The following is a 27887-nucleotide window of genomic DNA, read 5'->3' as shown; positions in this document are numbered from 1 at the left end:
CTCTCTCTCTCTTTCTCTCTGCTTGATGGTTTCCAACTTCCATTAAAACTTGTCCATATCTCTCTCAACTTTACTATTCGTTGAAGTGTATAGCACCGAGTTTCCAAACAAGAAAAGTAGTAGCAAACATCACAGTGCTTATGAACACAAAGGAGAAAGCAATGATGAGAATATCTGAGCCTCCGGGTAAATCAAACGTAAGGCCGTTCTTTGGCATCCCTCTCCTGCTATCATCAAGCATGTTGGTTGGTGCTTCGGGTAAACCCGGTTTCCTCTTTGTTTTCTTATCACTTTCCTTGAGCACATCAAGAAGCTGGCTTCCCATCTTAGGTTTTGAAGGTTTAGGTGTTGCTTCAGTGTATCGGCTAAGAACCCGAGCTGCTTTTAATCTCTCTCTTGCCGTCAATGGTGCTTTTTTAGCTGAGCCATTGCTTCCTGATTCAACTGATTCACTTGCTGGTTTACTAGAAGAATCCGAAGAGGGAGAGGAATCAACAGATGTTGTTGTGATAGAACTGTCGTTTTTCTCAACACAAGATAAAACTAGTCTTCTTCTGCTTAAAAGTGACCTCCTTGAACTAATCAGAGAGATGTTGGGCACAAAAGGTGAAGGCTTTAACGGTATAGTAGTAGGATGGGATCTGTTATGAAGCTTCAAAAAAAAAGATAAGATTTTTGTTATTATCAGCATAACAAAGCATCCATAGAAAAAGGATTGAGCTTTTCTGAATCCATAAGAGAAACCAATCAATCAAAGAGGCTAACACACAAAATCAAACCCAGTTGCAGGAATCTCCAAGGAAACAATTCATCCCCAATTACTAGAGTCGTATGAGAAGAAAGAAGAAATCTTAGATGGGTCATCAAAGAGGAAGACAGGAAACACTTACCGGAGAACTGAATCCGGCGTTGAGAGCGACGGACATTTTGAATATCGTATGTATTAAGAGTGACGCATACGGAGGAAGATGAAGACAGGGGGTGCTCTGTTTCTGTGTGGTAGTGAAAGAAGCTAAGCAGCGAGAGAGAATCCCAAAGATTGGGTTGCTACTCCTCTGCTTCCTTAAGATGATCAATTTCCCCCACTCGCTCTTATAGCGCGTGGAAACCACGATGTCACTTATTATTAGTTTTACATTTGAATAGAAAAAAAGCACAAATTCCCCTGAATAAAGAAACTTAAGATTTGCACCCAAAAAAAATAAACTTAAGAATGGTCTACTACTAATCATTGACTTTGTTTGTAGTTGAATGAGATTAATCGTTTGTATTGATGAGAGGACCCATCTAAACTGCTTCGTTGACACACCTAAAACCGCTTGTCTTTAGTGACCCATTCACACATATGTTATGTTGATCGATGGTCTTGTTTTGGTAGAGTGCCTTTCGCTAAATCGGTCCAACTATGCAACGATTACTAGTAGTAATCTCGTTTGATTAGACAATTTAAATTAAACAAAAAAGTCAAAGGTACTGATTGTGTCATTATAATATTACATTACTAATTTAATATTAAGACATGGTGTAAATGTGTATTATGCAAACAACCAATTCCAGCTCAATCATAACCAATTTATATTTTTTTCTTTTTCTTAGTGATCACGATCCACGACTACACATGTCGAGTGATGTCTCAATAGAATATTTAATCAAACAAATGACTACTTTTACTAAATCAAAGACAGAGATGGTATAGGAAAGACAAAAGAATGTCGGATCTTCCTGAAACTTTATTTCTCCAGGGAGATTTCTAAGTCTTCTTCTCTTTGTTTCTTCTGCTAACCTCCTTTTCGAGCAATGGCGACATCTTCTGATGGACTATTCGACGATATGAGCGTGTTGGGAGTGATTGGATACGTATTGGAGCAAACCAGGTTCATCTTCCTCGTACCGATACTGAAACGTATGGTGAATCTATGTCAGGTTGTCTCGGTGTTGTTGTTCATAGATGCAGCATATATGGCTATAGTTGTAGCTATTGGCAAATTACTTAGACGAACACCACAGAAAGTTCTCAAGTGGGAAAGCTTTAAGAACAATGACGACGTTGAGCTAGCTCCTTCAAGCATTCATCCCATGGTTCTCATTCAGATCCCAATCTACAACGAAAAAGAGGTGACTTACTTTGGAAACCAAAAAAAACAAAACAGAGAACTCTGTTTTTTGAAACAGAGTATAATGATTCTAAACAGAGAACTCTGTTTCACAAGTGACAATGTTTTAAACAGGTATGCCAACTTTCGATAGGAGCTGTTTGCAAGCTATTATGGCCACTAGATCGGATGATTGTTCAAGTGCTTGACGATTCAACCGACGAAGAGAGTCAGGTCCCTTTCCTTTAACCCTTCTTGAGCTCATTTGAATGTGCTTTGATCCTTAAAGAAGTTAACCTCAGTTATTAAAATATCTATAAAGAAGTGTTCCTTTTTCTTTAATCAAATAGAAACTGGTTAGATTGGAGTGTAAGAAATGGTCGAGCGAAGGTATAAACATAAAGTCGGAAGTTAGAAGTGGTAGAGACGGGTACAAAGCAGGAGCTCTCACTGCAGGAATGAAGCATAGTTATGTGGATGGATGCGACTTCGTTGTTATCTTTGATGCTGATTTTCAGCCTGAACCTGATTTTCTTGAACGTACTGTTCCTTTTCTTGTCCACAATCCTGAGTTAGCTCTTGTACAAGCCGGCTGGAAATATGGTTAGAGCTTTCTTCTTCACTTTCGAGTTAGCTAAAGACCCGCTTTAGATTGTTAAATCGATTCCTTGTGTGCATATGACAGGGAATGCGGACGAGTGTTGTATGACAAGAATACAAGAGATGTCTCTTAACTACCATTTTGCAGTAGAGCAAAAGTCTGGATCTTCCATACTTGGTTTCTTTGGATTCAATGGTGAAGCATCCATATCCATGCCCTTGTGTGTGTCTTGTAATATATGATCTTAATTTAAGTGAACAAAAGAAACATCGTTGACTTCAGGCACTGCTGGTGTGTGGAGAATTAATGCTCTGAATGAGGCCGAAGGGTGGAAGGATCGCACGATAGTCGAGGACATGGATTTAGCGGTTAGAGCTTATTTACGTGGCTCTAAATTTGTGTATGTCGACGATGTCAAGGTTAGTAATGGAGAGTATTTCCTTCAATAAAAGGCAATGACTCAACTTGTACTAATTTTTGGAAGTTTTATTTAAGGTCAAAAACGAGCTTCCGAGCTCCTTTCAAGCATACCGGTTTCAGCAACATCGTTGGTCTTGCGGTCCAGCAAACCTCTTCAAGAAAATGGCAATGGAGATCATAAAAAACCAGGTTGATAGATTACATAAATCCCAATTCCTTTGGAGCATAAGTATAGTTCAATGACCTTTATCGATTTTGTGTTACAACATGTTTGAAACAGAATGTGTCTATATGGAAGAAGGCCTATTTGGTATACAACTTCTTCTTTTTGAGGAAGATCGTTGTGCATCTCTTCACATTCGTCTTCTACTGTCTAATTTTGCCTGCTACCGTTATATTCCCGGAAATCGAAGTCCCCAAATGGACTACTATCTACATTCCAGCTACCATCACTATCCTGAACGCTATTGCAACACCAAAATCTTTCTACCTCATACTGTATTGGATCTTATTTGAGAATGTCATGGCGATGCATAGGAGTAAAGGAACTCTCATTGGATTGCTAGAGACGAGTAGAGTTAAAGAATGGATCGTGACACAAAAACTAGGAGAGAGCAATACTCTCACGCAAAACCTCATTAGTACTACTACTACTCACTATAGCTTCCCCGAAAGGTTTGAATTGTTTTCCCGCCTAGATTTAACGCGCGAAATGCATGTTATTATAATGATGTGATTATGTTTGGATTTGTGCAGACTTAGGTGGCGAGAGATAACGGTTGGGATGTATCTATTCATATGTGGATACTACGACTTTGTGTTCGGGAAGACATACCTTTATATATATCTTTTCTTGCAGTCTGTTGCCTTCTTCGTTGTTGGAGTTGGCTACATTGGAATGTCGGTTCCGAGTAATCGACGAGACACTTAACTTCTTGCTTCTTTCTTCTCCTACACATTCATTCTTTTTTCAAGAGGTTGTATAGAGATAAAAAGATGTGGTTTTGTCATCATGTTACATTTTTATCTATTCCTTGTAACGATCTAACTTCGAGTTATAGCACCATTCAAAACTCTTAAGAGTCTACCACAATAGCAATTAGCAAGAGATGTAATACATATTATATTTATTTTTGCCGGTGAATAAACAAATCGACCAATTGAAGAAACATTGCATGTGAGCAAGTTTTACTCACTTAGTTGAACAAAAAAAAAAAAAGAAACATTTGGAATCCTTTGTTACCCACCTCATTGACATATGAGTACAAAACACAGTTAAAATATCCTACTAGACACTCTAATAACCATTAAAGAAAACATTTCACAATTACAATTCAAGAAAAATTATGAACATTATGACATCAAAATATAAACCATCGAGGCATGCACCTTGGAGCAAAGAGAAGAAAAAATTAAAAGTAAGAAAAGATTTTCAAAAACAATATTTTTTTCCTTTGTTTGTTTATCTTATAGGTCACGAACGGGATATGATACGTGTGTAAAGGAACTCATTCCACGTGTCAGGTAAACCGGGAAGACACCAATGGATACAGTCTGCGTAAGTGTTGGGATCGGCTTGTTGCTCCGGCGTCAGCATTTTGCCTTGCCGGATTGTGTGAACCGAAGTGTGAGCATCTTTCCGGTACTCAGAGAGTTTGGTGATGTTGAGAAAGTAAACCGGAACTTTAAGAGAATGCGTGACATTTTCCGCTACTGAAAACAGTCTGTAGTCTGTTCCTACGCTGAAGGGCATTGACATGTTTAGGATCGGTGTCGTCTCCAATGCGCACTTGATCCCATCTGGATTCTCCCAGTCCAAGCTCCTAATTAAGATCATTCAACAACAAATTAAAATTAGATTTTATATAAACTTTTTCTTAAAGATATAAACACATACTGTAAAAAGTATAATATGTGGTGGTTGGTTTCACCAACTCGTTAAAGTGAAAGATGATAAGAGTTTTTATGTTTTTTAGCTGAATTTTGTATATTTATGTAGGCTTTTTCAAAGGACAAGGACTTGTTATCTATTTTTCCGGTAGTTTCTTGGTTTTCAAGTTACGTCAACAGGTCACAAATATTATGTTCTAATATGGAGCTGTGCTTTTTATTTATTTTGGAAGCCAAATAAATGTATTAGAATTTCGTATTATAACAAAAATAAAACAATAAGCTAGTTGCCACTATAATTGAAAATCTATGAATAACCTAAAAACCAGAGAAAAAGTTTGAAAACACAATACTACTAACTCTCACATATACTAATATTTTTAGCAGGTAAACTGAATGAAGTCAGTACGCATCAAGTTCTACTAAACTTTTTCTATATGTAATATTACTCTGTCTATAATATTGCCCTAAAAATTATGAAATGGTGATCCTAGTAACAAATAAACATGGAGAGTGAGCTCTTAATTTGTCAATTGTCAGTAATATCATATTGCAAGCAAAGCACATAAACTAGTTAAATTCAGTTGATTAAGCAAGAAACAATCATCTTAACGTAAAATTTAAATGGTGATTAAGAAAAGTAAGAAAAAGAATAGTTACTTGATGTGAAGAGGAGACATGCTAGCGAAGAAAACAGTGGTACGTAGAGGATCAATATTTCGTTCGACCCAATCTCCCCAAGTCCTCATCACTCTCCTATACGCTACTGGCCGTTCGATCTCTTCATACTCAGTGTCTCCTTTATCGAACGACCCTCGTCTGTTTTCATCAATTATTCCACAATCTCAGTTTCACAAACTTTGTATAATATAAGGCAATAATAGTATTGTAGAGTAGTAGACACTTACAGAACTTTCATGGCGAATGTGTTCATCCACCAGATGTAAGTGTTGAAAACAAGAAAGTCAACGCCTTTCCAGTTGACTCCATGCTTCTCAATGGACTCAGGCATTATGATACGGTTCAGTATACTATGCATATTTGGATCATCCGAATTCGATTCCACCAAAAATGGCGCCCAATAAAACTCCACCGTCGCATTATAATCCTTTTAAAACCATACAAATTAATATTAATGACCTAACTAGTAACTACTCCCAAAATCACCAACTTCACTACGTAACGAATTAGTATTAATTAGTCAATTCAATTACCTCAACTCGGAAAACAGAGAGAGAACCGGTTTTGTTCAAGCTTTTTCGACCGGGAGGAACCACTGATTGAACCAAACAAACCATTGATTCCCATTGGTTCCGGTTTAGTGAATCTCCAACGAACATCATTCTCTTGTTCCTTAGTTTCTCCAACAGCAACTTCGCTTTGAACCTTTCACCACATCAAACCCAAAATTAGAGACTAAACAAAACTAAACCAACCCCAAATTGTAAAAAAAAATAAAACAGAGGTTTTTTTCCGGTTTACTTTGGTAGAGAACAGTCTCTGGGTTGCCATCTCCAATTCTGATACAGAGAATCTCTTCTTCCGTTTCTCATGCAAGTGACTTGCGCCGTCAAGAACTCACACTGATCCTCTTTATACAACGGATGCGTCTCGTTATCAAAAACCCACTCACCGGTGAACAAATCACACTCCTCCGGCGGTAGCTCCACGTCTTCTTCATCCTCCGTTACAGAGAAAAGCTCAATCTTTTTCGCTTCCTCTGTTTTCGTTCCTTCTTCCTGAACAGGGTCCGCTGAATCTTGATCAGGGTCTGCGTTTTTCACCGGTTCCTGAATCGGGTCTGCGTTTCCAACGGAATCTTGAACTGTAGGGTTGTCTGAGGTCTTGATCGATTCTTGAACCGGTAGTGTTGTTGTTGTTGTTGTTGTTGTGATCTCAGTAGTAGTGATCGGTTTCGTCACCTCCTCGTGGACGTCGTTACTAGGTTTAGAGGTTGAGAAAGGGAACTCGGCTATGGATTTGACGTCTTCGTTGTACATGAAGATACCGAAGAGGAAAACAGAGAAGACGACGACGAAGATTGAGAGGTTACTGTTCTTCCTCTGTTTCATTGTTACTCCTGTTTCAAACAATGGAAATTTTCTTCTCCACGGTTGCATCTGTTTTTTGTTTTTGTTTTTTTAATATATATAAAGAGAAGAATTGAATCTTTAAAAATGAAAAATAAAAAGAAAAACAAAATTCTCTTGGCTCTAAGTCTAAAATGTCAGAATGTTTGTGAGAGAGGGAGAAAGATCGATGGGAAATATAAGAGCAACGAATAAAGATTTAAATTTGATTTGTTTTGACGTTAATTAGTTTTTGTGATTCTAATAAGTTTGGTGAGATGGGTTTATCTTGAACTGGTTTTCAAAAGGCTTTTAGGTGAAGAAACAAAATAAAATAAAAATACTAAGTTTGCTCTTCTTTTTCACTTAACATGTAATCTCATTGCTTAACTAACCTATTTTGAAGTTGTTGTTATAGCAAAGTAGAGTTTGGAGAGAAGAGTGGATTCAAAGATTCTAATAGATTGTCTCAATCCTCTCACCTAAAGAAAGGGACCTTGAGAAAAAACAATTGTGGGTTGATGAATAATTTGCATGAATATTTTGTGTGTGTCTACATATCTAGGTGGAAGGTTTGAACCGGAGTCTTCTTCTTCTTTTTTTTGGATCTGAAGTTTAAACTGGTCACTACTCACTATTAAGATTAATGAGAAACTTCATTTCGTCTATTTTTTTAATCTGTTACATCATCAAATTTATTAGAAAATTTGTAAATTGTTGATCACATTTCAGGTGAGCAGTTCATCCTAGAACACATAAGATCCGGATGGATGATTCAGATTCTTCATGTTAAAAGCCTCAAAAAATTTGAGGAAATTGGAAATTCTTAGAGATTCATGGTGCATGTAACATTGCACCAAAAAGGCATATTAAGCTTCCCCTCCTACATTTTAATTGATAAGTATTATATTTCTGAAGTGAATAACTCTAATTGATCCAAGACCAATTGTTTAAAGCAATCGGTATCTTGCGTCTTAATCCAAAGTCCAAACTAGCTAGTGCTACCATCTGTTGTTGTCTCAAAACTTGTTGTGATACATTCACATTTTATATTTTTATGTTAAGCACAATTTTACTCCAGCTAATCACCAATCCAATACTAGATTAGCACCAAACTAATCTTTCGAATTAGGGAAAGAAACTAATCTTTCGTTTTCTGTAACAATCATGTTTCCCATCTCATGTTGAGGGTGAAGCATCCGTGTTCGTTAAGAGAAAATAAATTTATATAGTTTACATTTGCAAAGTTAAAGGGAAAACTAAAAAGACAGGTCAAAATCTCACAAATGATATATGATGCTTTCTGTTTCAGAAAAGTAAAGGCTAAGGAATCTCATAAAACACATACATACACCTATAAATCTATAATATGTATCCGGCACCAACCATTACCAATCATATATATATACATCAACTTCTCTACATGTATATGTAGATTTTGTATACTTTATTACGACTCCATTTTGGCTTTAGTTGTTAGTTCAGTATTTGAATTCTTTTGCTTTGAACCAAAGCCAAAGTAACCCAACCCAAACCTTTGTATTTTGTTAGTATGAGTGAGTCAGATACACATCGGATATCATACGTACTCCACACCTTTATTTTTTATAATACTGATTTTACTTCAACTTTTCTACGTGCCTAGTGATGTGTCTCAGGCACACGTGCGTCCCATAACATCTTTGACATCTCCTCATAGTTTCCTTACAGACATATCTCATAAAATGTTAAAATAAGACTTCTTCGATCGCCATTGTAGGCAACTAGGCATCGATTAATTTGGTATAGACTACAATTGATTGAAGTTATATATAAATCTAGTTTTCTAGTTATGTACCGTTGTTTAGTATTCTGAAGAGCTGAAGCCAATCAAGAGCTTAAAGCCTGTTTTGAGGTGGCGTTGTGCTTGTTTATTTGCTTCTCTATTTGGAGTGCTCAGAAAAAAAACTCCTTTATCACTCACTAATTTGTAAGTGGACTATGCAAGTAATGTAAATTATTATTGCTTGACCATTTCATGGTTTTGAAAATTTTACAAAGAGGATGAAACAACAAAAAAACACAAAGAATATAGAAACTAATCCAATTAAGTTCTATATTTGCTTATCATAGTGACAACAAAGTAGAAACAATATACTAACAGTAAACAACTAAAGAAAGTCACAAAAATTAAAGAATTAAAATTTGCAGAGATGGCACAATGGCAATATATATAAAACCATCTTTTTGTGTGGTTTTACGCCACAGTCTGCACCTTCTCTCTGTACATTTGCTCAGCCCACGACATTATCCGAGCCCTCTCGTCCAAGCCAAAGCTTCTCTCCGACACCACACTGTCTTTAACCAAAGAGTTAACCCATGACACATCTGGCTCGTCCCTGTAATCTCTTCCTACGTTATTGTTATTGTTGTTGTTCCCATGGATTCCAAAGGAAACGCTTCTTCTCATCTTATTCAGCTCCTCTCCTTTCATTCCCCATTCGAGCTTCCCATTTGGAGATCCCCAATCAGAGAGATTAGACTGTTGTGATGCTTGAGTAGTTGCCGGTTTGAAACTCAAGCTGCGTTTTGCAAAGGCAGATGATCTCGCTTTCATCACTGCAACCGCTGCAGCTGCTGAAGAGTCAAACCCGTGGTGAGGAGCCGGTTGCCTTACTGGGGAAGATGGATAATGTTGGTTCATGTTTTGGCTCATCTGAGAATTCCTACTTGGAGAGGAAACATAAGACCCGAAACTCTCTTCCACATTGTTGCCAAAACCACGGAGTCTCAGTTCCATCTCCATATCGATATCTCTAGCACTCAATGTGGACTTCAACCTGCTTCCACCATTGAGCTGCAAAGCCGGTGGAGTAAGAGTATTGACTCTGTTCTGCCATGAGTTTCTTGGAGAGGAAGGAACACCATTAGCCATTGGAGACACTGGAGGAGTCGAAACTCCTGACGTATAAGCAAGAGGAGACAAACCAGGCATCATCATCTCCACGCTGCTAAACGGAGACTGAGCTACTGCAGAGCCAGTTGAAGCATTAACAGGTCTCATCTCTTCGCGTTTATGCGCAAAGAAACAAACTTTCCTTGCACAACCGGTCTCATCTTTACAAAGCCTGGTTTTATACTGAGCAGGGTGAAGCCACGACTCGAAAACACCGTGAGCATACTCACAAGAATCTCCTTTAGGGCAAGACCCTTTACGGAACTCGGGACAGGGGACACAAGTGTAAGGATACTTCCTCGGATCTCTCCTCCTCGCGTTCTCTCCCGGATGAACAAAAGCACACTCAGTCCAATCATGCGAATAAGCTCTCGAACAAGGCTTAACCTTAAAGCTATACATCCTAAACTCATCACTTCCGTAAACCCCTTCGTTAATATCAGGTAAAGACACATCAGCTGGATACTTGGACACAATCTTGATCTCTTCTTCAACCTCCTCATCGATCAATCCACTAACACGGCCTCCTCTCAGCAACAACTCAACCGCTTTCCTCCTCGGACTAGCCACGAATCTCGAAACTCGGACAAACACATCCAAAGGTTGATTCCCATTAGCATCAACAGAGTTAACCAAAGCAGAAGCATCAACCAAGACGTTGATGACTTCAACCAAATTAACACAACAGCCAGAAACAGCACAATGAAGCGCAGTGACTCTCTCTTCACCACAAGCTCTGTTCACATCAGATTTACCAGTGGAAACGATGAAAGACAAAACCTTTACGCTTCCATACATAGCTGCAACCATCAAAGGCGTTCTTTCTTCAAAACCCATCTTTTTAGACCCGACCCGTCTACAATACCATAACCCTGACTCATCCAAGTCAAGCTCTTTCTCTTCAACATCTCTCTTGAACGAGTCGAGATCATCAGAGGCTGCGAATTCGAGGAGAACCATTGTATCTTCTTTCTTTTGCCTTGATTCGATTTCAGTTAAGGTTATTGAAGAGCAGAGATTGCTCTTTGGTCCACTGCACATGATAATAGAGTATCCTCCTGTAAAGAAAAGTAATTGATGATGAGAAACTGTTAGAGAGAATATATATATAAAGGAACTTTCTTTTGTTTGTAACTTTTTCCATATTCTAAGATTCTCTCTTCTTATGCAGATTTTGATGTCCGCAATTTTAGCGAATGATAAAAAGGAAAGGACTTTTCTACTAAGACAAGCATACGACCGTTTCTACTCTTCTCCGTTGAAAAATTTGCTAACCAAAAAAAAAGGAAGTCAAAGACAAATCAAGTAACTAGAGGAGTTCAGTTCACGAAACTAGCTAGAGAGACCCATAAACTAAAACGAAACTGGAGGAAGAAGGAAGGGGACAAACCTGGAATGAAATTGAGAAGAAAGTTGGAAGCTTTTGGTTTTTTTTTTTGTTGGATTGAGAGAGAATGAGGTGATGATGAAGAAACACAAGTGGGGGAAAGGGGTTTGGGGGTTTGTTTTTAAAGAAGAAGAATGGGAGAGTGAGTGTGGAGGATTCTTTAAAAAAAGGTGTTTCACGATGAAGGAAGAAGGTGCGCTCTTTCTTCCTCTTTCTCTTTCTCTCTTCTCTTCTCTTCTCTTGGTCTTCTTCTTTTCTTTTATTATTTTTATTATTCTTTTAAAAAATATTTTTCTTCGACATATATAATATTGGTTTTTATAAGGTCAAAAAGTCAAAAAAGTAGAAACCAAACTTTCAACGGTGAGCCTTTGTCGCTCTTCTGCTGACTATTCTACTACTACTATTACTCTGAAATTCGTATTTTTCGTGACAACTGACATAGTAATCAGTTAATTTTAGTACTTCAACTTATAAGAATTTCTTGGGGTGTGATTAAGGGAGCGTAATATTTGTAGTTGTGGATGGAGAAATGGTAAAATTTGGAGTTGGGAGGGGAGTGGATAAAGAGTTGATGAAATGAAACACACCACTTGACTAGTTTAACTCAAAAAACTAACCGGTTACGGCGGTAACCCATGAACACGCGTGTGTATGATCCACCACACACAACACACCACAACTAGCACGCGCTTTTCAAGAGCACGTGAAAGAGATTTATACCAGTCAACTCTTCTACCACTTGCTTCATTCATCTCTTCGAGTTTTAATTAATTAAGCTGTCTATTTCCATCAAAATCCGAAGCCAAACCCAAATTAATAATAATCACATACCACTAAAAGATGTTCTTTATAAAATTATAGAGAGAGAGAGAGAGTCAAGGACGCGTTCTCTAATATCTTCTTCGTTCCCTTTGGCTGCCCTCTCTCTATTTCATTTGCCCTTTACTTTATTTTGCCATTCATCATTATATTAAACAAATTAACACAACCCCTATCTTTCTTTAGCTTTAGTTTTTTTAATAGTAATTGATCACACAAAACATGATTGTTATTATTTATAAGTATTCTTTTATTTGTTAATGCGATCACGACTGTAGGGAATCTATGGATTTTCAGCAACTTGGAGTTTGGGGGTTTTATTGTATTGTGTCATATGTAGTATATAGAAGTTGGTTGGTTGAAGAGTCAAAAAAACTAACTTAGACTGCGTTTTGGGGTCAAACTCATTTATAACATATTATTTCTAACGCAAATCTTCCAATTATTGGGTTTTGTTTCCTCTATATGAATTTTCCACAGTTTTTTCCCGCTAAGTCAAAATTTGGACTGCAAAAAAAAAAATACAATTATTATTATGATGGAGATGTCCATTATACGATGTTATATTGTTATGAGAATTTCTTAAAAATGCCCCTTTTTGATATATCACTTTTCAAAAATACCCTCTTTTCTGGTCATTTTTATTTTTGCCTTTTTTTAATTTTTAATTACCATTTTACCCTTAGATGAAAATTATTTTATTCAATAAAAAGAAAAACAAAATTTTCCCGCCAAAAAATTTTCGAAAAAATTTTCCCGCCAAAAATTTTTTTGTCAAAAAAAATTTGATAAAAAATTTCGACAAAAAAATTTTCCCGCCAAAAAAAATTTACAAGGTTTTTAAAAGGTTTTATAAGGTTTCTACCTTATAAAAGCCTTATAAACACCTTGTAAAGGCTTTTACAAGATTTTCTAAAGAGTTTTAAAAGGTTTTTTAAACAACTTGTAAACGCTTTTACAAGATTTTTAAAAGGTTTTTAAAAGGTTTTTAAAAGGTTTTCGAATGGTTTTTAAAAAGATTTTTAAAAGGTTTTTAAACACCTTGTAAACGCTTTTACAATATTTTTAAAAACCTTGTAAAAGTTTTTATAAGATTTTTAAACGGGTTTTAAAAGGTTTTTGAACACCTTGTAAATGCTTTTAAAAAGTTTTTAAAAGCGTTTACAAGGTGTTTAAAAACCTTTTAAAAGCATTTACAAGCTTTTTAAAAGCATTTACAAGGTGTTTCAAAACCTTTTAAGAACCTTGTAAACGCTTTTAAAAGTTTTTTAAAAGCGTTTACAATGTTTTTAAAAGGTATAAATTTCAATATTTTTGGCGGGAAAATTTTTTGATTTTGGCGGGAAATTTTTTTTTTTGGCGGGAAAAAATAATTTTTTCAGGAAAAATTTTCGATTTTGGCGGGAAAAAAAAATTTTGGCGGGAAATTTTTCTGGCAGGAAAATATTTTTGATTTTGATGACTGTACATTCTTGCTATCACTCAAAAAGGGTAATTTGGTCATTTTGTATATAAAGACGGGTAGTTTTAAAAATGGTCAACATGAAGGGATATTTTTAAAATGGGGTATGGAAAAAAGGCATTTTTGAGAATGCCCCTATTGTTATCTACAAAAACCACACGATTACCTATACTATTAAAAGGGAAGCATTATTTACAAGGCAAAATGAATCCTGAAATATATGACATAAAATGACTCTGAATAAATTAAAAAGCATACAATACAAAAGGGACATTAAAGTAAATTTGATAATAAAAATGCACGGATCCTATATGCCCTGGATTAATTCTGTTCGGATCATGTATTAACTGTTCAGAGCTGTTTTTCATACTCCCGTATCCAAACAGAATCGAAACAAGCATCTGCAATAAAATTCAAAAAAGGTAAGTAGTTTTGCGTAAACAATTTAAGGAAACAATAATTTTGATATTTATGTATATGTTTAATTTGGGCAATTAATTTCGAAATTGTATATATGTAAACTTATTTAATTTGATTTTATATTTTGAGATATATCCGGAAACAAGAAATTATGATGTTACCTAATATACAAAATCATCTAAATGTTTATAGAAATAATTTAAATCGGTATCTATTAAAATCGAGCAATTAAATACAAAATTGTATATATGTATAAAAATATAATTTGGTTATATATTGTGAGATATCTGTAAACAATATTTATGATTTTATATTATGATTTCAAACATATGTATTACATATATACAGTATGTTTAAATCTTGGATACTGAATTAAGATATACATACGTTTGAAACTACTTATAACTTATCATTTTATCAATGCATAAATGTGCGGATCCGAAAACATGTTACAACTAAAGTAAAACAACAGTATTTTAAATATGTTTTTTTTTCTTCAGCTTATCTAGCATAAGCATGTACAAAACAAGAGATAAAAGAATGTTAACTGACACGGCATGTATGTGTGATTCTATTAACTGAATGTTTCAAAGAAATTATTTTTCTTCATCAAATACTTTATTTTGTTTTGAATCAAACTATTACGTGTTTGTGTGCTAAATATGTAGGAACATGATTTTGAGGAAATGAGAAAAGAATAATGGGACGGAAACGGGATGGAAGGAGGAATAAGATGAGATTAAAAATTTTCAAAAATCAAAATCCAGGATCATGTTAGAATTAAAATAAATTAATGCTTCCAATATATTATGTAACATATTTTTCAATTTATCTAACACAAAAATGTCAAAAAAATATTCAAAAGAAAAAGAAAAAACATTAAACTATGTTCTATAATAGATAAAAAAAAAAAATCAACCATAGTTATGAGACATATACAGGACATGATGGATTTTATGTCCTAAATTAGACATACCATCTTTCTGTTAATATTTTTTAATTTAATTATTTTTACTGATAACAAAAACAAATTTGATCATTTTTTTTGTCTAAACCGAATTAAAAATAAATCAAATACTAAACTGATACAAAAAAAAGTTTGGATTATGAATGTTAATAACATTTATTAAAAATATGTTTACAAACATAATCCACATGTACGTAATAAATTATAAATGTGTCAGTAAATTTAGTTTTTAAAATCAACCCCGCACGTATGTGCGGATCCGAATCTAGTATATGTATTATTATCTTTATGGAAAGCGGACTCTGGGAACTAAAGATGTTTATAGAATATTATAGGGTATGGAATTATATTAAATATGATCAGTGATCACGAAGGCCAGTATTTTTTTTTGTTTATTTTGGACCTTGCAAAAGTTCGTAGTAGCCCTGGGCATTCGGATTTTCGGTTCGGATCGGATCGGATTATTCGGATTTCGGATTTTTCGGATTGGGCTGTATAAAATCCGTTTAGAATCCGACTATATTTCGGATCGGATCGGTTCGGATTCATTCGGATTCGGATCGGTTTTCCATTTTTTTTCAAAATCCGAAGCTAATCCGACCCTTATATATTTCACTCGGGAATTATAATCACAGAGTTGAGGTAGCTCAGATGGTTTCAGCGTGTGTCCCTTTACCTTTAGTTCTGAGGTTCGATACCCCTCTCCAGCTATTAAAATTAAAATTTTAATATCTCACGGGCTCGTACAGAAGCCCAAGTATAAGCCCAAAGGAAATATAATGTCTAAACCCATAGAAATTAATTAAGTATTCGGTTTAGCGGATAACCGATCGGATTTCGGTTCGGATCGGTTTAAAACCGAAATCCGAATTACAATCAATATAAAAACCGATCGGTTTTTCTGTTAAAACCGAATCCGATTTAAATCGGTTTTTTCGGATCGGTTCAGTTCGGTTTTTTCGGTTTCGGATTATATACCCAGGACTAGTTCGTAGATAGTGGATACCCTCATGCCCCATGCACTAATCGTTTTTTTTTTTGATTATTTCATATTACCACTTGGTAAAACTAAAGTACATCGTACGTCAGTATATAATATGGACAACTAAAAAAGATTGAATCGCTTTGCAACTAATCAACAGTTACAAAGGAGGTCAACATCTGGTAAAGAGCGAAGTTGAAACTCATGAATTACCTTTAATTTCATCTTTAATGACATCTAGAGCCGGCCCAAAGGCCAAGCCAATGAAGCATCAGCTTGCGGCTTTATATATTATATAGCAAATTTGGCCTCATTTTCTTAAAAGCTTTGTTGGTCTAGTGGCAGGAGTGTTAATGTGTCTCATCCATCATGAGTTTGAACCCCCGTACAAGCTTATTTTCTTTTATTTTCAGCCTATTTTTTTCCTTTGATTGTGGCCTCCAAAAAATAAGCGACGGCTCTGATGACATCTTGCAGTTGCTTATCAAATGCAGTAGGTATTTTTCGTTCAAAGAAGTTTGTCGAAACCGATATATAATTATTTTGATGGATCGTACCAAATAAGATTATATGATGTAGTTTTATTTCTTTTAAAAGAATTTCACTACTAATTCGAACCATGTAAAAGAACTAGGTTAATAAGTTCATTCTCAGTTGGCGGTGGTATCTGAACCTATGACTTTGAAAACTATCAATGTTTTTTAAAACCAGCTAGCAGCCTGGTATATCAGTTGAGTTATCAATAATTGCATTTTTACACTAACATTTTCGACTTTTCGTTATGCATCTCTGTCTAATTTTTCTTTTAACAAAAAAAAAATCTCTGTCTAATTTTTTCTTCGGTACGTCGTAACGATTCGGAAGCCCTAGTTTTATAGTAACACGTGGGCTTCTCCTCTCTATACATATATAGACTATAGGAATTATTGTCAAGAATTTTGCAACCAAATTTCTCAACTTTAAAAATCGATATAAGTTTGTCGGGATTTTTGAGTGACCCTTAAATACACACGAGTAAATTTGTTGGGCAGATTTCTAATTAGGCCTAACTAGTTTCTTGCTGCAACTTCGGCCCAGTATATCCACAGACAAATTAGTTCACTGAAAAAAGATTAGTTTCTAATTGAAGCTTAGTTTTTTATAATAAAAAATACGCCCCAAGTGAGAAATAACCTTTTAGGCCATATTTATCGGCAAAATATATGGCTGATCTTGGGCTTTTTTATAATGAGAAAAAATGAACAGTGTAAATAAGATCAGGCCTTCTGATCTTATTTTAGATCAGTTCTTTGGGTGATCTAAGGGCATGTGTCTGAATGAGATTGGTTGGAAATTCTTTTCTCTTCGTATCATTTTCTTTCTCTTCATTCGGGTTTTCGCGATTTTTTTTCTTGTTCTCTCCGAAGAGGCGAAACGGCGAAACGCCGAGAGATTTCTTCGTCTCCGATTCCGGTGTGTTCCGACCACTTCCGGTGATCTCTTCTTCTCCTCGTCTCCTCGTCTCCTCGTGTCCACTGATCTCGTCGTCTCCACTGTCTCCTCTGTCTTGCCAAGTCAACCGATCTCTTCGTCTCCTCGTCTTATATGTCTCCTCTGTCTCATCTGTCTCCTCCGGCTTTATAGACAAGGTATTTAAACCTAATCTCATTTCTGAATTAGGTTTCGATTTAGCTTTTCAATTTTAGGGTTTCGATTTAGGGTTTTCAATTTTAGGGTTTCGATTTAGGGTTTCGATTTGATGCCTTCGATTTTATGCCTGTCGTGTGTTGTATTGAAAATGAGAATTAATAGATTTGTATGAGTGAATTATAATCGTTTTTGTCCTCTAATTGAATTCAACTTTACACCCATAAACGTTAATTGATTTTGGCTTGTTTTCGGTTTGTTTATGAGGCATATAGGTGAGGCTAAGGAGGGCAAATTAAATCGGACCACCAACAACAACATTCCTTACTCGCAAGTAAAAGGTAAGTCAAATGGTTTGTGTCTAAAAAATGGTTTGTTCGTTTGTTTGTTTGTGAATAAATTCCTTACTCGCAAGTTAAAGGTAAACTTGTTTCAAAAAATGGTTTCAAAAAATGGTTTGATGTTTAGTTGTGATGGTAACGTTTCAAAAAATGGTTTGATGTTTAGTTGTGATGGTAAACTGGTTTAAAAAAATGGTTTGATGTTTAGTTGTAATTTTCTTTGGCCAAAGTCCCTTTCTCGTTCTCCCACACGTCTCTAAACTTTAGTTGTGATGGTAACAAAACTGAATTTAGTTGTGTAGTAACTGATTATTAAGACATTTTTAGTGGTTGTAGTTGCCTTGAAAGTGTTGTTTGCTTGGTTTTTGTGATGGTGTGATGGTCTATGTTAGTTTAGTTGTAATAGTGTAGGCTATAGTTGTAAAATGCGATGGTCTATGTTAGTTGTTTAGTTGTGATTTTCTTTGGTCTATTATTTAAAACAGTAAATGTCCATTATTTACTTCTGATTTGACTGAAGTAGGTAATGGTTATTTAGAATTAAAATTCTCTAACAACACAAAACTTTGAATTAAATGATCTTCTTTACTTCTCTATATTATCCAATCTCATTTCCTTCTTTCTTACCAATCTATATTATCCAATCTTCCTCACCTTCTTCTGTTCTAAATCATTACTTCTCTTCCTCACCTTCTTCCGTTTTAAATCATTACTTCTCTTCCTTACCTTCTTCCGTTTAACCTCTGCTTGCTATGGAATCAAATAATAATCCTAATAGTCAGTCTCAACCCTACTTTAGTCTTCTAAACTTCCCATACGACAGCTTTGCTCCCAATGTAAACATTGGTTCCTCTCAAATCCCTTCTTTTAGTTCACAAACTAGTTCACAGCCGAGTCAACCTCCTAGTCAAACAGAAGAGACAACAGAACAACGTAGGGAGAGAAGGCTGNGAAGGATATGGTCCGCACAAGATGACTTAGTCCTAATAAGCGCCTGGTTAAACACATCGAAGGATGCAATTGTTGGGAATGATCAACCGTATGGGTCCTTTTGGAAGCGCATTGGTGAATATTATGCAACAAGTGATCATGTCCTTGGTGGTGGTGAACCAAGGCTCTCAGATCATTGTAGACAACGATGGCAAAAAATCAGCAGGGAGGTTAGTAAGTTCTGTGGAGCATACGCAGAGGCAAAGGGTGAGAAAGCTAGTGGCATGAATGATGTGGATATTCTGCAGAATGCTCACCAACTATACACTAAGCTGTACAAGAAGAAGTTTGGTTTGGAGTATGCTTGGAATGTGCTTCGCTATGAACAGAAATGGATTAATTTAGAGCCTATGAACCCCACTCCAAAGACAACCACCTCTTCCAAAAGGAAAGCGGATGAGGCTGCACCATCTTCAGGGTCTGTTGTGGGTGAGCACGAGAGCAGGCCTGCTGGAATAAAGGCAATGAAAAAAGCGAGGAACAAAGGTAAAGAGAAGGCTGCACCATCGACAGATTTTAGTCAAATGTGGGAGATCAAAAAGAAGGATTTAGAGGGCATGAAAGAACTTCAAAAGATGTCCATTCTTGACACTCTCATTGCCAAGAAAGAAACGCTAGATGAAGATGAAAAAGCTCTAAAGAAGAAGCTAATGGCTGAACTGTTTTAGCTTTAGGGTTTATGCTTGTTTATGTTTATGAACAAGCTTTTAAGTTTAGTTTTATTTGATGTTTTTAATAAATCGGCTTATGTATGTTTTATTTGATGTTTTTAATGAATCGGCTTATGTATATGTTTATGTGTTATTCAGAAACTTAAATATATGTTTTGGTTTCTAATGAATATCGAATGTTTTGGTTTGTTTTGGTTTCTAATCTCATGTCGAATGTATATGTTTTGGTTTCAGGTTGAGGAAGACATGTTCTCTGACTATGACGAGGGCATAAACAGCCCCTTAAACTATAGTTCCGATACAGAAGATGAGGTTGAGACCTGTTACTATGAACCGCAACCATCAACCGAGATAGGACCACTACATAGTCTGTCGAACCGTGAAGCTGAACCACTACATAGTCTGTCGAACCGTGATGCTCAACCCAAGGACGAAGTGATCCAACTCAAGGACCAAGTGATCCAGCTCAACGACCAAATGATCCAGCTCAAGGTACTTGTGATCCAGCTCAAAGATCAAGTGATCCAGCTCAAAGACCGAGTGATCCAGCTGACGGACAAAGTGAACCAGCTCAAGTAATTATTGTGTTGGATAATTGGGTTGTTGTTGCTTTCGTATGGTATAGAAAAGATGTTTGGTTGTTGTTGTTTCTTTTGGTGTTGCAACCCGTGATGTTGGTTGTTGTTGTTTCTTTTCAAATTATGAACCCGTGATGTTTTGTTTGGAATTTTGTTTAGGCTAGGTTGATATGTTTAGTTTGGTGAACCCGTGATGTACTCTGTCTATATTACCCGTGATGTTTAGTTTGGAATTTGCCTCCCAACTCTATATACTTTGATCACTCTATATGTATGAGAAGAGCACAAAGGTTTCACAAGATCAAAAACAAACATTTCTCTCAACAAAACAAACATTTGTTTCTATAAACAAAACACAAACATTTCCTTCTCTCACCAAACTCAAATATTTCTTTCTTTTATCAAACACAAACATTTCCTTCTCTCCCCAAACTCAAATATTTCTTTCTTTTCTTAAAAAACTATCATTTCCTTCTCACCCAAAACAAATATTTCTTTCTTTTCTTAATTGCTATGGCATCTTCTTCCAACAATTTTCACTACCATTATGACCCAAATAATGATAGTTTAAACCAATACTTTCAAGAGCAATTTAATAACCAATTTGAAGCTGTTGAAGAGGAAATTCCGGTGGAAAGGAAACCACGTGAATATATTGATAGAAAACGAGAAGAAGGGCATGAACGTTTGTGGAACGATTATTTTTCTGATAATCCGACTTACAATGCTCACCACTTCCGGCGACGGTTTCGAATGAACAAGCCGTTGTTCTTGCGTATTGTGAATCGTCTCAGTGAAGAAGTTCCATATTTTAAGCCAAAAAAGGATGCAACCTTCCGGAATGGTCTATCACAATGTACTGCAGCAATTCGACTTTTAGCGTATGGGACTGCGACGGACTCGGTTGACGAATACATACGTCTTGCTGCTTGTACTGCTCGTAAATGTTTGGAACATTTTGTCGTCGGGATAGTTGACTTGTTTGGCACTGAATACCTACGCCGACCAACACCAGAGGATCTTCAAAGGCTACTATTTTATGGAGAACAGAGGGGCTTTCCCGGGATGGTTGGTAGCATTGACTGTATGCACTGGTAGTGGAAAAATTGCCCAACCGCTTGGAAAGGAATGTATTCAAGAGGCACCGATAAGCCAACAATTGTTTTGGAGGCAGTAGCTTCACAAGATCTCTGGATATGGCACGCATTTTTTGGAGCTCCAGGTACTTGTAACGATTTAAATGTCCTTGATCAATCACCAGTATTTAATGACATTATTTACGGTCGAGCTCCCGAAGTTACGTACTATGTCAACGGAAATGAGTATAATTTGGCTTACTATCTGACGGATGGTATTTACCCGGAGTGGGCGACATTTGTTAAATCCATCCCACAACCACAACATCCGAAACATCGTTTATTTGCACAAAAACAAGAAGGTGCACGAAAAGATGTTGAGCGTGCATTTGGAGTCTTGCAATCTAGGTTCGCCATGATTAAAAATCCAACTCTTTTATGGTCAAAGGGTAAAATTGCATATATAATGAGAGCATGTCTCATACTGCATAATATGATTGTCGAAGATGAACGAGATTCATACACACTCTATGACGAACAAGAATTCCAACAAGAAGATGGAACTGGAACTACTCCGGATCTTACCTTTTCAGTAACTATGTCTTCAAATCTTGAAGGTTTAGGTGATGACCATACATTAATTCGTGATAAACAAGCACATCACAAATTAAAGGAGGATTTGATTGAGAATATTTGGAATAAATTTGGTCATTTGTATTAATTAAATAAAATGTTTGTCTTCTTTTATTAATTAAGTAATATGTTTGTTTTTTTTTTAATTTTAATAAAAGTTTTATAAGTTTGCAATTAAAATATTATTTGATAAATTTTAAAAATTATAATATGTTTAATAAGAATATTAATAAACATTATATTATTAAATAGTTTTAAACATTCTTAAATTATTTATTAAACATTAATCTTTATATTTATTAAACATTTTTAAATTTCTAAAAGAATATTATATTATTAAATCTTAAGATCTTATACATGTTCTCCCAATAACTAACTTCTTAACAAAAGTTTTTAAGACCTGATCTTACAATATTTTTACAATATTTCTTACTAAGATCACCCTCACCTGATCCCCCTATAAACATTAGTGCTGGGCACGAGACGGGTACCCTTGAATTTTCTCCGACCCTTTACTCGTCCCGACCCTAACGGGTAACAGAAAAAATTTACTCATACTCGACCCTTAAATAACGGGTACCCGGAGAAACGGGTACCCGGTAAAAAATAGTTGACCCTTTACTCGTCCCGACCCTTTATTATTACCCGGAAAACGAGTACCCGATAAAAAAATGTTAATAATCGCAATAATAATTTTATCTTTTGAAATCCAAAAAATGAAAAATTCATAAATTTATGCAATATATAGTTCCAAAATTATAAAATTACGAATTTTGAAAATAAAAATAATATATTAATTCAGTTAAGCTAAGTTGAACTTAGGTTTTAACTCTAACTCTATAAATTAATAATAAATAATAATAATAATAATACAAAATATTAACGGGTATTTACGGGTCGGATAGCAAAACGGGTAAAGGGCCGAGTAACGAGACGGGTATTGAAAACTAAACTAATACCCTATACTCGTCCCTTACTCACGGGTAATATAAATATAATACCCTTTACTCGACCCTAAAGCTGCGGGTACCTTTTTTTTTGAGACGGGTACGAGCCGAGTAACGGGTCGAGTACGGGTAACGGGTATTAGTGCCCAGGCCTAATAAACATGCCCTTAGACTGCTGATCTTACGGTGATCTGTACTGTATATATGCTAAGCTCTGATTCGTGTTGGGGTGATACAAATTGTACCGTTTGTTCTCTAATGAATATCTCTCAGGTGGGAAAAGTATGTTGGCATAAAAAATATGATTACAAGAAACATAGCTGTGCCATTTTTTTCTCTCTTGTGAAATGGATCGTACAAATGGTTGTACAATGTTTGCTGATGAATTTGAAATGGTAAAAGTGTTACCACCTTCTCTCTTACATTTTCTAAATTTCAAACATTCTTTTTTATCGTCACAAAACTCCTTGGCTCCTTGCAACACCAATCATCACCATTATGTCTATGTAACCAATCAAAATATATATATATATATATATGATTGGTTCAAATTGGTATTAAGCACATATATAGGTGTAATCATATGTAGTTAGTCTATGAAGGGTTCAACTAATGATACAAAGCGGTACTGTAGATATATGTAGTTGGTAACTTGGTATAACATATTATTCAAAGTTAAGTAACAAATGGTGTTGGTTTTGGCCAGGCTAGCGCTAACCTTATGTATACTAGTTTAATATTGATTTTGGAGAATTTTTGGATTGTTAAACCGGCTCGATTTTCTAAAAAGTTCTGTTTAATGATTATATATATAATATAGTTTATTATCGTTTTTACGATTTTGCATTTACAAACTGGCTCGAATGTTTAGCGTTTAGGACCATAACTTCTTTATCATACTAGGTTTTTTTTTTCTTTTGATTATCTCTTTATAATATTAGTCAAATTAATTGTATTATTGTGAGCTTTTTGCTAAATAGAGAAATGAATCTCAAGAAAGATAAAAAGCTTTGTCAGTCTAAACTTAACCGAGTTCGCCCTAAAACTCTCTCTCAGGCACGACAATCGAGGCGCCTCTATACTCACCTTACTCTGACGCCGGTAGAGTTCCGGCTCGCCGGCGTCGGGATCTCTTAAGTTTCCCGCTCCTCTACTACATCTCTGTAGTCTTCTCGTCTTTGTTTTTGGCTCTCATCGGAGGTCTCGGGAGAGCCTAGATCTCACCTCCGATTTCGCACCAGTCTCAATCAGTCCCCATCATCCCTTCGCGTCCATCCTCCTTTTTCAGTGCGGCTGCTCACCTGAGATACCAGCTGACTGGTTTCATTCCTCAACCCCCCGACTGCCCTGGTTCCCTTGGTGCTTCTCTCTCGATCGGGTTTTATCCACAGTCAACTCTAACATCTCACCTATCCCCGGATCTATATCTTCCCTCCAAGTGTTCGATTTGGCGGCAGCGGGACGGGAGCTCTGTGTTGATACCGGAGCCTTTGAAGATCTTGACAATGAACACCATAACTCCGGCCTGCTCTGTTCCAACCTCACTACCTCTTTGGCTCAGGTTTGCTCCCCAATCTTATTATGGAATCCTGGTAGATAGTCTTGCCTCGTTAGACTATGAATCATCCCTACACTGGAACCTTCCCCGACCCGTCTTTAATCGCTTTACTTCAAGGTCAATTTGTTTAGACTCGATGTTAACTGCTTGGTCAAGCCGAGGCTCCCTCGGGAGCAGAACATTAGATTCTTACAATTTACTTGAACCCCTTTTGTGTCGAGTTCAGTGTGAGTCCAGGTCTGATATTAACTCCACTCTCTCCCTCTCCTTTCAACGTTTGATGTGCTCAATGGTATCACCAGTTCAAAGTCTACTTCTGATCCTTAAGCCATCATCTTTGGTAGATTGGTATGAGAGTTATTTGGAAACCGCTATATATGGATCTCCCAGGGATTATCTCTTCGAGAGAGTTTGCTTGGTGAAACTTGGCATTATGAGCCCACCGTTAAGATGGTGGGGTTACCTTGCTTTCACCATCTGCCCTTCTCCATCTCACCCGACACCTGATTCAAATCAAGAACTAGTTGGCATCTCTATTGTCACATCTGTTATCTCTGCTTGGTCAAGACGAGTTAATCTCGGTAGCAGAACATCGATGTCTCCAAAGCTGCTTCTTAGAATAATATGTCGAGGTCAATCCTTTAACCCTGTCCGGACGCTTGCCTTATTTGGATACACTTATGAATCCGATCCGACAGCTTGCCTGTATCCCACGCTTGAACCTTTTGACCCCATGGCCCTGTTACCGCCTCTCCCAGTTGCACCTTCTTCAATCACCAGGACCACTCGACAATCACCTCACCCCTCAGTCTCCTCTATGGAGCACCCCTTTAAAAGCTCCCCTGCGTATATCGTAAGAGCGAATGTTAACCAGTTACTGGTTAGGGATTCCCTGAAGTTTGCCCTCAAGCTGGAATCCTGCAAGACTCCAAAAGACCTTTCACCCTTTGCAAACTCCCCAAAGTTGTGCATCTTGTTGGAAGATTCATGTAGTCTCTATTTTTGCTTTTCTTGTAACCTTTTGATTCTAATTTGTAAGAACGTCCCTGTTTTGAGGCTTTAAGTTTTAATGAAAGCTTGTTTTGTTCAATAAAAAAAAAAAAAAAAAAAAAAAAAAAAGGATCTCAAGAAAGATAAAGAGAGGCAATAAAACGAAGTTGGCCGACATGACGCAATGCTTAGGAAAGTAGAACCAAACTGTTTTTTATATCATAAAGTTTGGTTATTGAATCTTGACCTAGCTACAGAAAATGACTCAGAAACCACTAACTATATGGATTTCCAAAAAAGACGTCCACTATTACTATATTGAGATGACGATATGCTTCATGTCTTTCCGCTATGAAAATTGTTGAATAAATGGTCCACAGCATTTACGGCACGTGCCAAATTAGTTCCCCCCAATATACTTCACTTCATGTCTTAAAAGAGTTCTTTATTTTCTGATAAAGAATTGTCTTGAAGTTGCGTATACAACTGGTGCGATGATCTAATGCTATCTTTCTCTATCTCACTTTTGATTCGCTTCGTCAAATATGATTTTATCCGCAAAATATTTGACATGTGCGGTAATCTGTTTCGGATTATAATAATACACTCTAGAAGATTTTTTTTCGTACGGCAATAAAACTAACACTGATCATTAAAAGCAGGTCAAGTCTCGAGCTGGTAAGATGGCAAAGCTTCGATTGTTTAAAGTCAGATTTCATGTGTCATTATTTTCTAAGTCTAGTTAGGATCGATGTTTAAATAAGTTTAGTATCTCCCAAAATGACAAACTAAGTGTTTGTACTGGGGATTGCACAACACTAAATAAATATCGATTTTAGGGGAAAGAGTGAAGTTTGTTCTTTATTAACGATAAGGATGCGAGGTCGTCACAAAACGAGCCAAGATCGTGCTCGTCAGTTCAAAGGAGAACTGACAAGTGAGTCACGACGAGCTCGGAAGCTAACAGGAAATTGTATAGAAAATAACAACAATGTTTTAGACGCAAAGTATTGCTCTCTGTGTATTGTTCGGGGTCTGCTCCCCTTCTCCAATGAGTACTGTTTCTTTATATAGTGGACTGTAGACCGAGGGTTTTCTAGGGTTCCCATCGTGAATTCCCGAGATTGCCCTTTACGGATTATTAATGTCTTTCATCTGATTTCGTCGGGCCAAAATCACAGAACTTATCTTGTTGGGCCGAGTGGCATATTGGGGCGCAGCCCATGTCCAACAATAGTCCCCCCCTTAGTCCGGAGAGCGGTAGTTCTTCTGCGATCAGCGGGCGTGCTTGAAATTCTGTTAATATGCCTGCTCGGCACAGATCGTCTCGGATTGCTTGTGAGATTGCTGATGATCGGCAATCAGCGAGACTCCACAGTTGGAGATCGGCACGGTGCTGATGATGTGGAATCGGACAGGGGTCACCGCAATGACTTGACTTTGAGCGGGTTCGATCGATCTTGCTGGGCGTCGTTGAGGATCCCCGCACGAGAGAGTGATCTAGGTGAGATCAGCAGATTTAATGATTTTAGGGGGATCGAAGATCGACCGATTGAGATAGGTTTTGAGAGAAAACGAGATGAGTTGAGCGGTGGTAATGAGTTGAGCGGTAGTAATGAGCTCGGCGAGATGACCGGAGGTAATGAGCTCGGCGGTGAGCTCAGAGAGATGAGCGAAGGTAATGAGCTCGGCGAGATGAGCGGAGGTAATGAGCTCGGCGGTGAGCTCGGAGAGATGAGCGAAGGTAATGAGCTCGGCGGTGAGCTCGGCGAGATGAGCGAACGTAATGAGCTCGGCGAGATGAGCGAACGTAATGAGCTCGGCGGTGAGCTCGGAGAGATGAGCGAAGGTAATGAGCTCGGCGGTGAGCTCGGCGAGATGAGCGGACGTAATGAGCTCGGCGAGATGAGCTCGGCGATGAGCTCGGCGAGAGTGAGATTTAGGTCAGCGAGATTGAGATTGAGGTCGCCAACGAGATTGAAGTCGGCGAGTGAATGAGGTCGCCAACGAGAGTGAGTCTGAGGTCGCCATCGAGATTGAGGTCGGCGAGTGAGAGAGTGAGATTGAGGTCGGCGAGTGAGTGAGGTCGCCACCGAGAGTGAGTTTGAGGTCGCCATCGAGATTGAGGTCGGCGAGCGAGAGAGTGAGATTGAGGTCGGCGAGTGAGTGAGGTCGCCACCGAGAGTGAGTTTGAGGTCGCCGCCGAGAGTGGGATTGAGGTCGGTGAGTGAATGAGGTTGAGGTCGGCGAGTGAGTGAGGTTGCCACCGAGAGTGAGTTTGAGGTCGCCACCGAGAGTGAGATCGGCGAGCGAGAGAGTGAGATTGAAGGTGGCTTCCGGTTCCTCTCGGGGTTGGCTCTGGTATCGCGACTGGCTCTCGGGAGGTCGGCATATGTCGAGTGCGGTTCGTCAGATCGGCAAGATCCGAT

General features: G+C 37.2%; 5 protein-coding genes across 5 annotated transcripts in view; 2 read left to right on the top strand and 3 right to left on the bottom strand.

The window, feature by feature from the left end:
• Nucleotides 1-1051, bottom strand: part of LOC104712251 — a 2255-nt gene extending 1204 nt beyond the window's left edge. The window contains exons 1-2 of the mRNA XM_010429104.2: nt 891-1051; nt 29-652 (exon numbers count right to left, since the gene is read on the bottom strand). Of these exons, the coding sequence (XP_010427406.1) occupies nt 74-652; nt 891-926 (615 nt within the window). The 5' untranslated portion in view covers nt 927-1051 and the 3' untranslated portion in view covers nt 29-73. The remainder of the gene's footprint in view (nt 1-28; nt 653-890) is intronic.
• LOC104712249 (probable mannan synthase 14) lies at nt 1683-4207 on the top strand. The gene is made up of 8 exons (XM_010429102.1): nt 1683-2115; nt 2229-2327; nt 2444-2696; nt 2779-2889; nt 2977-3113; nt 3190-3303; nt 3395-3789; nt 3871-4207. The coding sequence occupies exons 1-8, from the start codon at nt 1798-1800 to the stop codon at nt 4043-4045; spliced, it is 1602 nt and encodes a 533-aa protein (XP_010427404.1). The 5' UTR covers nt 1683-1797; the 3' UTR covers nt 4046-4207.
• LOC104712248 (protein ESKIMO 1) lies at nt 4396-7371 on the bottom strand. The gene is made up of 5 exons (XM_010429101.2): nt 6487-7371; nt 6219-6390; nt 5913-6112; nt 5665-5823; nt 4396-4937 (listed from the first exon to the last, which is right to left on the bottom strand). Exons 1-5 carry the CDS (start codon nt 7122-7124, stop codon nt 4589-4591), a joined length of 1518 nt encoding a protein of 505 aa, XP_010427403.1. The 5' UTR covers nt 7125-7371; the 3' UTR covers nt 4396-4588.
• On the bottom strand, nt 9055-11594 carry LOC104712247 (zinc finger CCCH domain-containing protein 47-like). Its single transcript, XM_010429100.1, has 2 exons — nt 11399-11594; nt 9055-11066 (listed from the first exon to the last, which is right to left on the bottom strand). The coding sequence occupies exon 2, from the start codon at nt 11047-11049 to the stop codon at nt 9310-9312; it is 1740 nt and encodes a 579-aa protein (XP_010427402.1). The 5' UTR covers nt 11050-11066; nt 11399-11594; the 3' UTR covers nt 9055-9309.
• On the top strand, nt 18768-19673 carry LOC104715700 (glutathione S-transferase T3-like). The gene has a single exon (XM_010433085.1). The coding sequence runs from the start codon at nt 18768-18770 to the stop codon at nt 19671-19673; it is 906 nt and encodes a 301-aa protein (XP_010431387.1).

This window comes from Camelina sativa, chromosome 9 (genome assembly GCF_000633955.1).
Source record: "Camelina sativa cultivar DH55 chromosome 9, Cs, whole genome shotgun sequence".
NCBI classification, from domain to species: Eukaryota; Viridiplantae; Streptophyta; class Magnoliopsida; order Brassicales; family Brassicaceae; genus Camelina; species Camelina sativa.
This window is presented reverse-complemented; position numbering and strand designations above follow the sequence as displayed.

Excerpts from the sequence above, each read along its gene's own strand:
- LOC104712249 (XM_010429102.1), top strand. The coding sequence starts at position 1,798 with ATGGCGACATCTTCTGATGGACTATTCGACGATATGAGCGTGTTGGGA. Across the intron at positions 2,328-2,443 it reads CAACCGACGAAGAGAGTCAG|AAACTGGTTAGATTGGAGTG; the intron begins GTCCCTTTCCTT and ends TTAATCAAATAG. Across the intron at positions 2,890-2,976 it reads TGGTTTCTTTGGATTCAATG|GCACTGCTGGTGTGTGGAGA; the intron begins GTGAAGCATCCA and ends CGTTGACTTCAG.
- LOC104712248 (XM_010429101.2), bottom strand. The coding sequence starts at position 7,124 with ATGCAACCGTGGAGAAGAAAATTTCCATTGTTTGAAACAGGAGTAACA. Across the intron at positions 5,824-5,912 it reads ACATTCGCCATGAAAGTTCT|ACGAGGGTCGTTCGATAAAG; the intron begins GTAAGTGTCTAC and ends TGATGAAAACAG. Across the intron at positions 4,938-5,664 it reads ATGTCTCCTCTTCACATCAA|GAGCTTGGACTGGGAGAATC; the intron begins GTAACTATTCTT and ends GATCTTAATTAG.
- LOC104712247 (XM_010429100.1), bottom strand. The coding sequence starts at position 11,049 with ATGTGCAGTGGACCAAAGAGCAATCTCTGCTCTTCAATAACCTTAACT.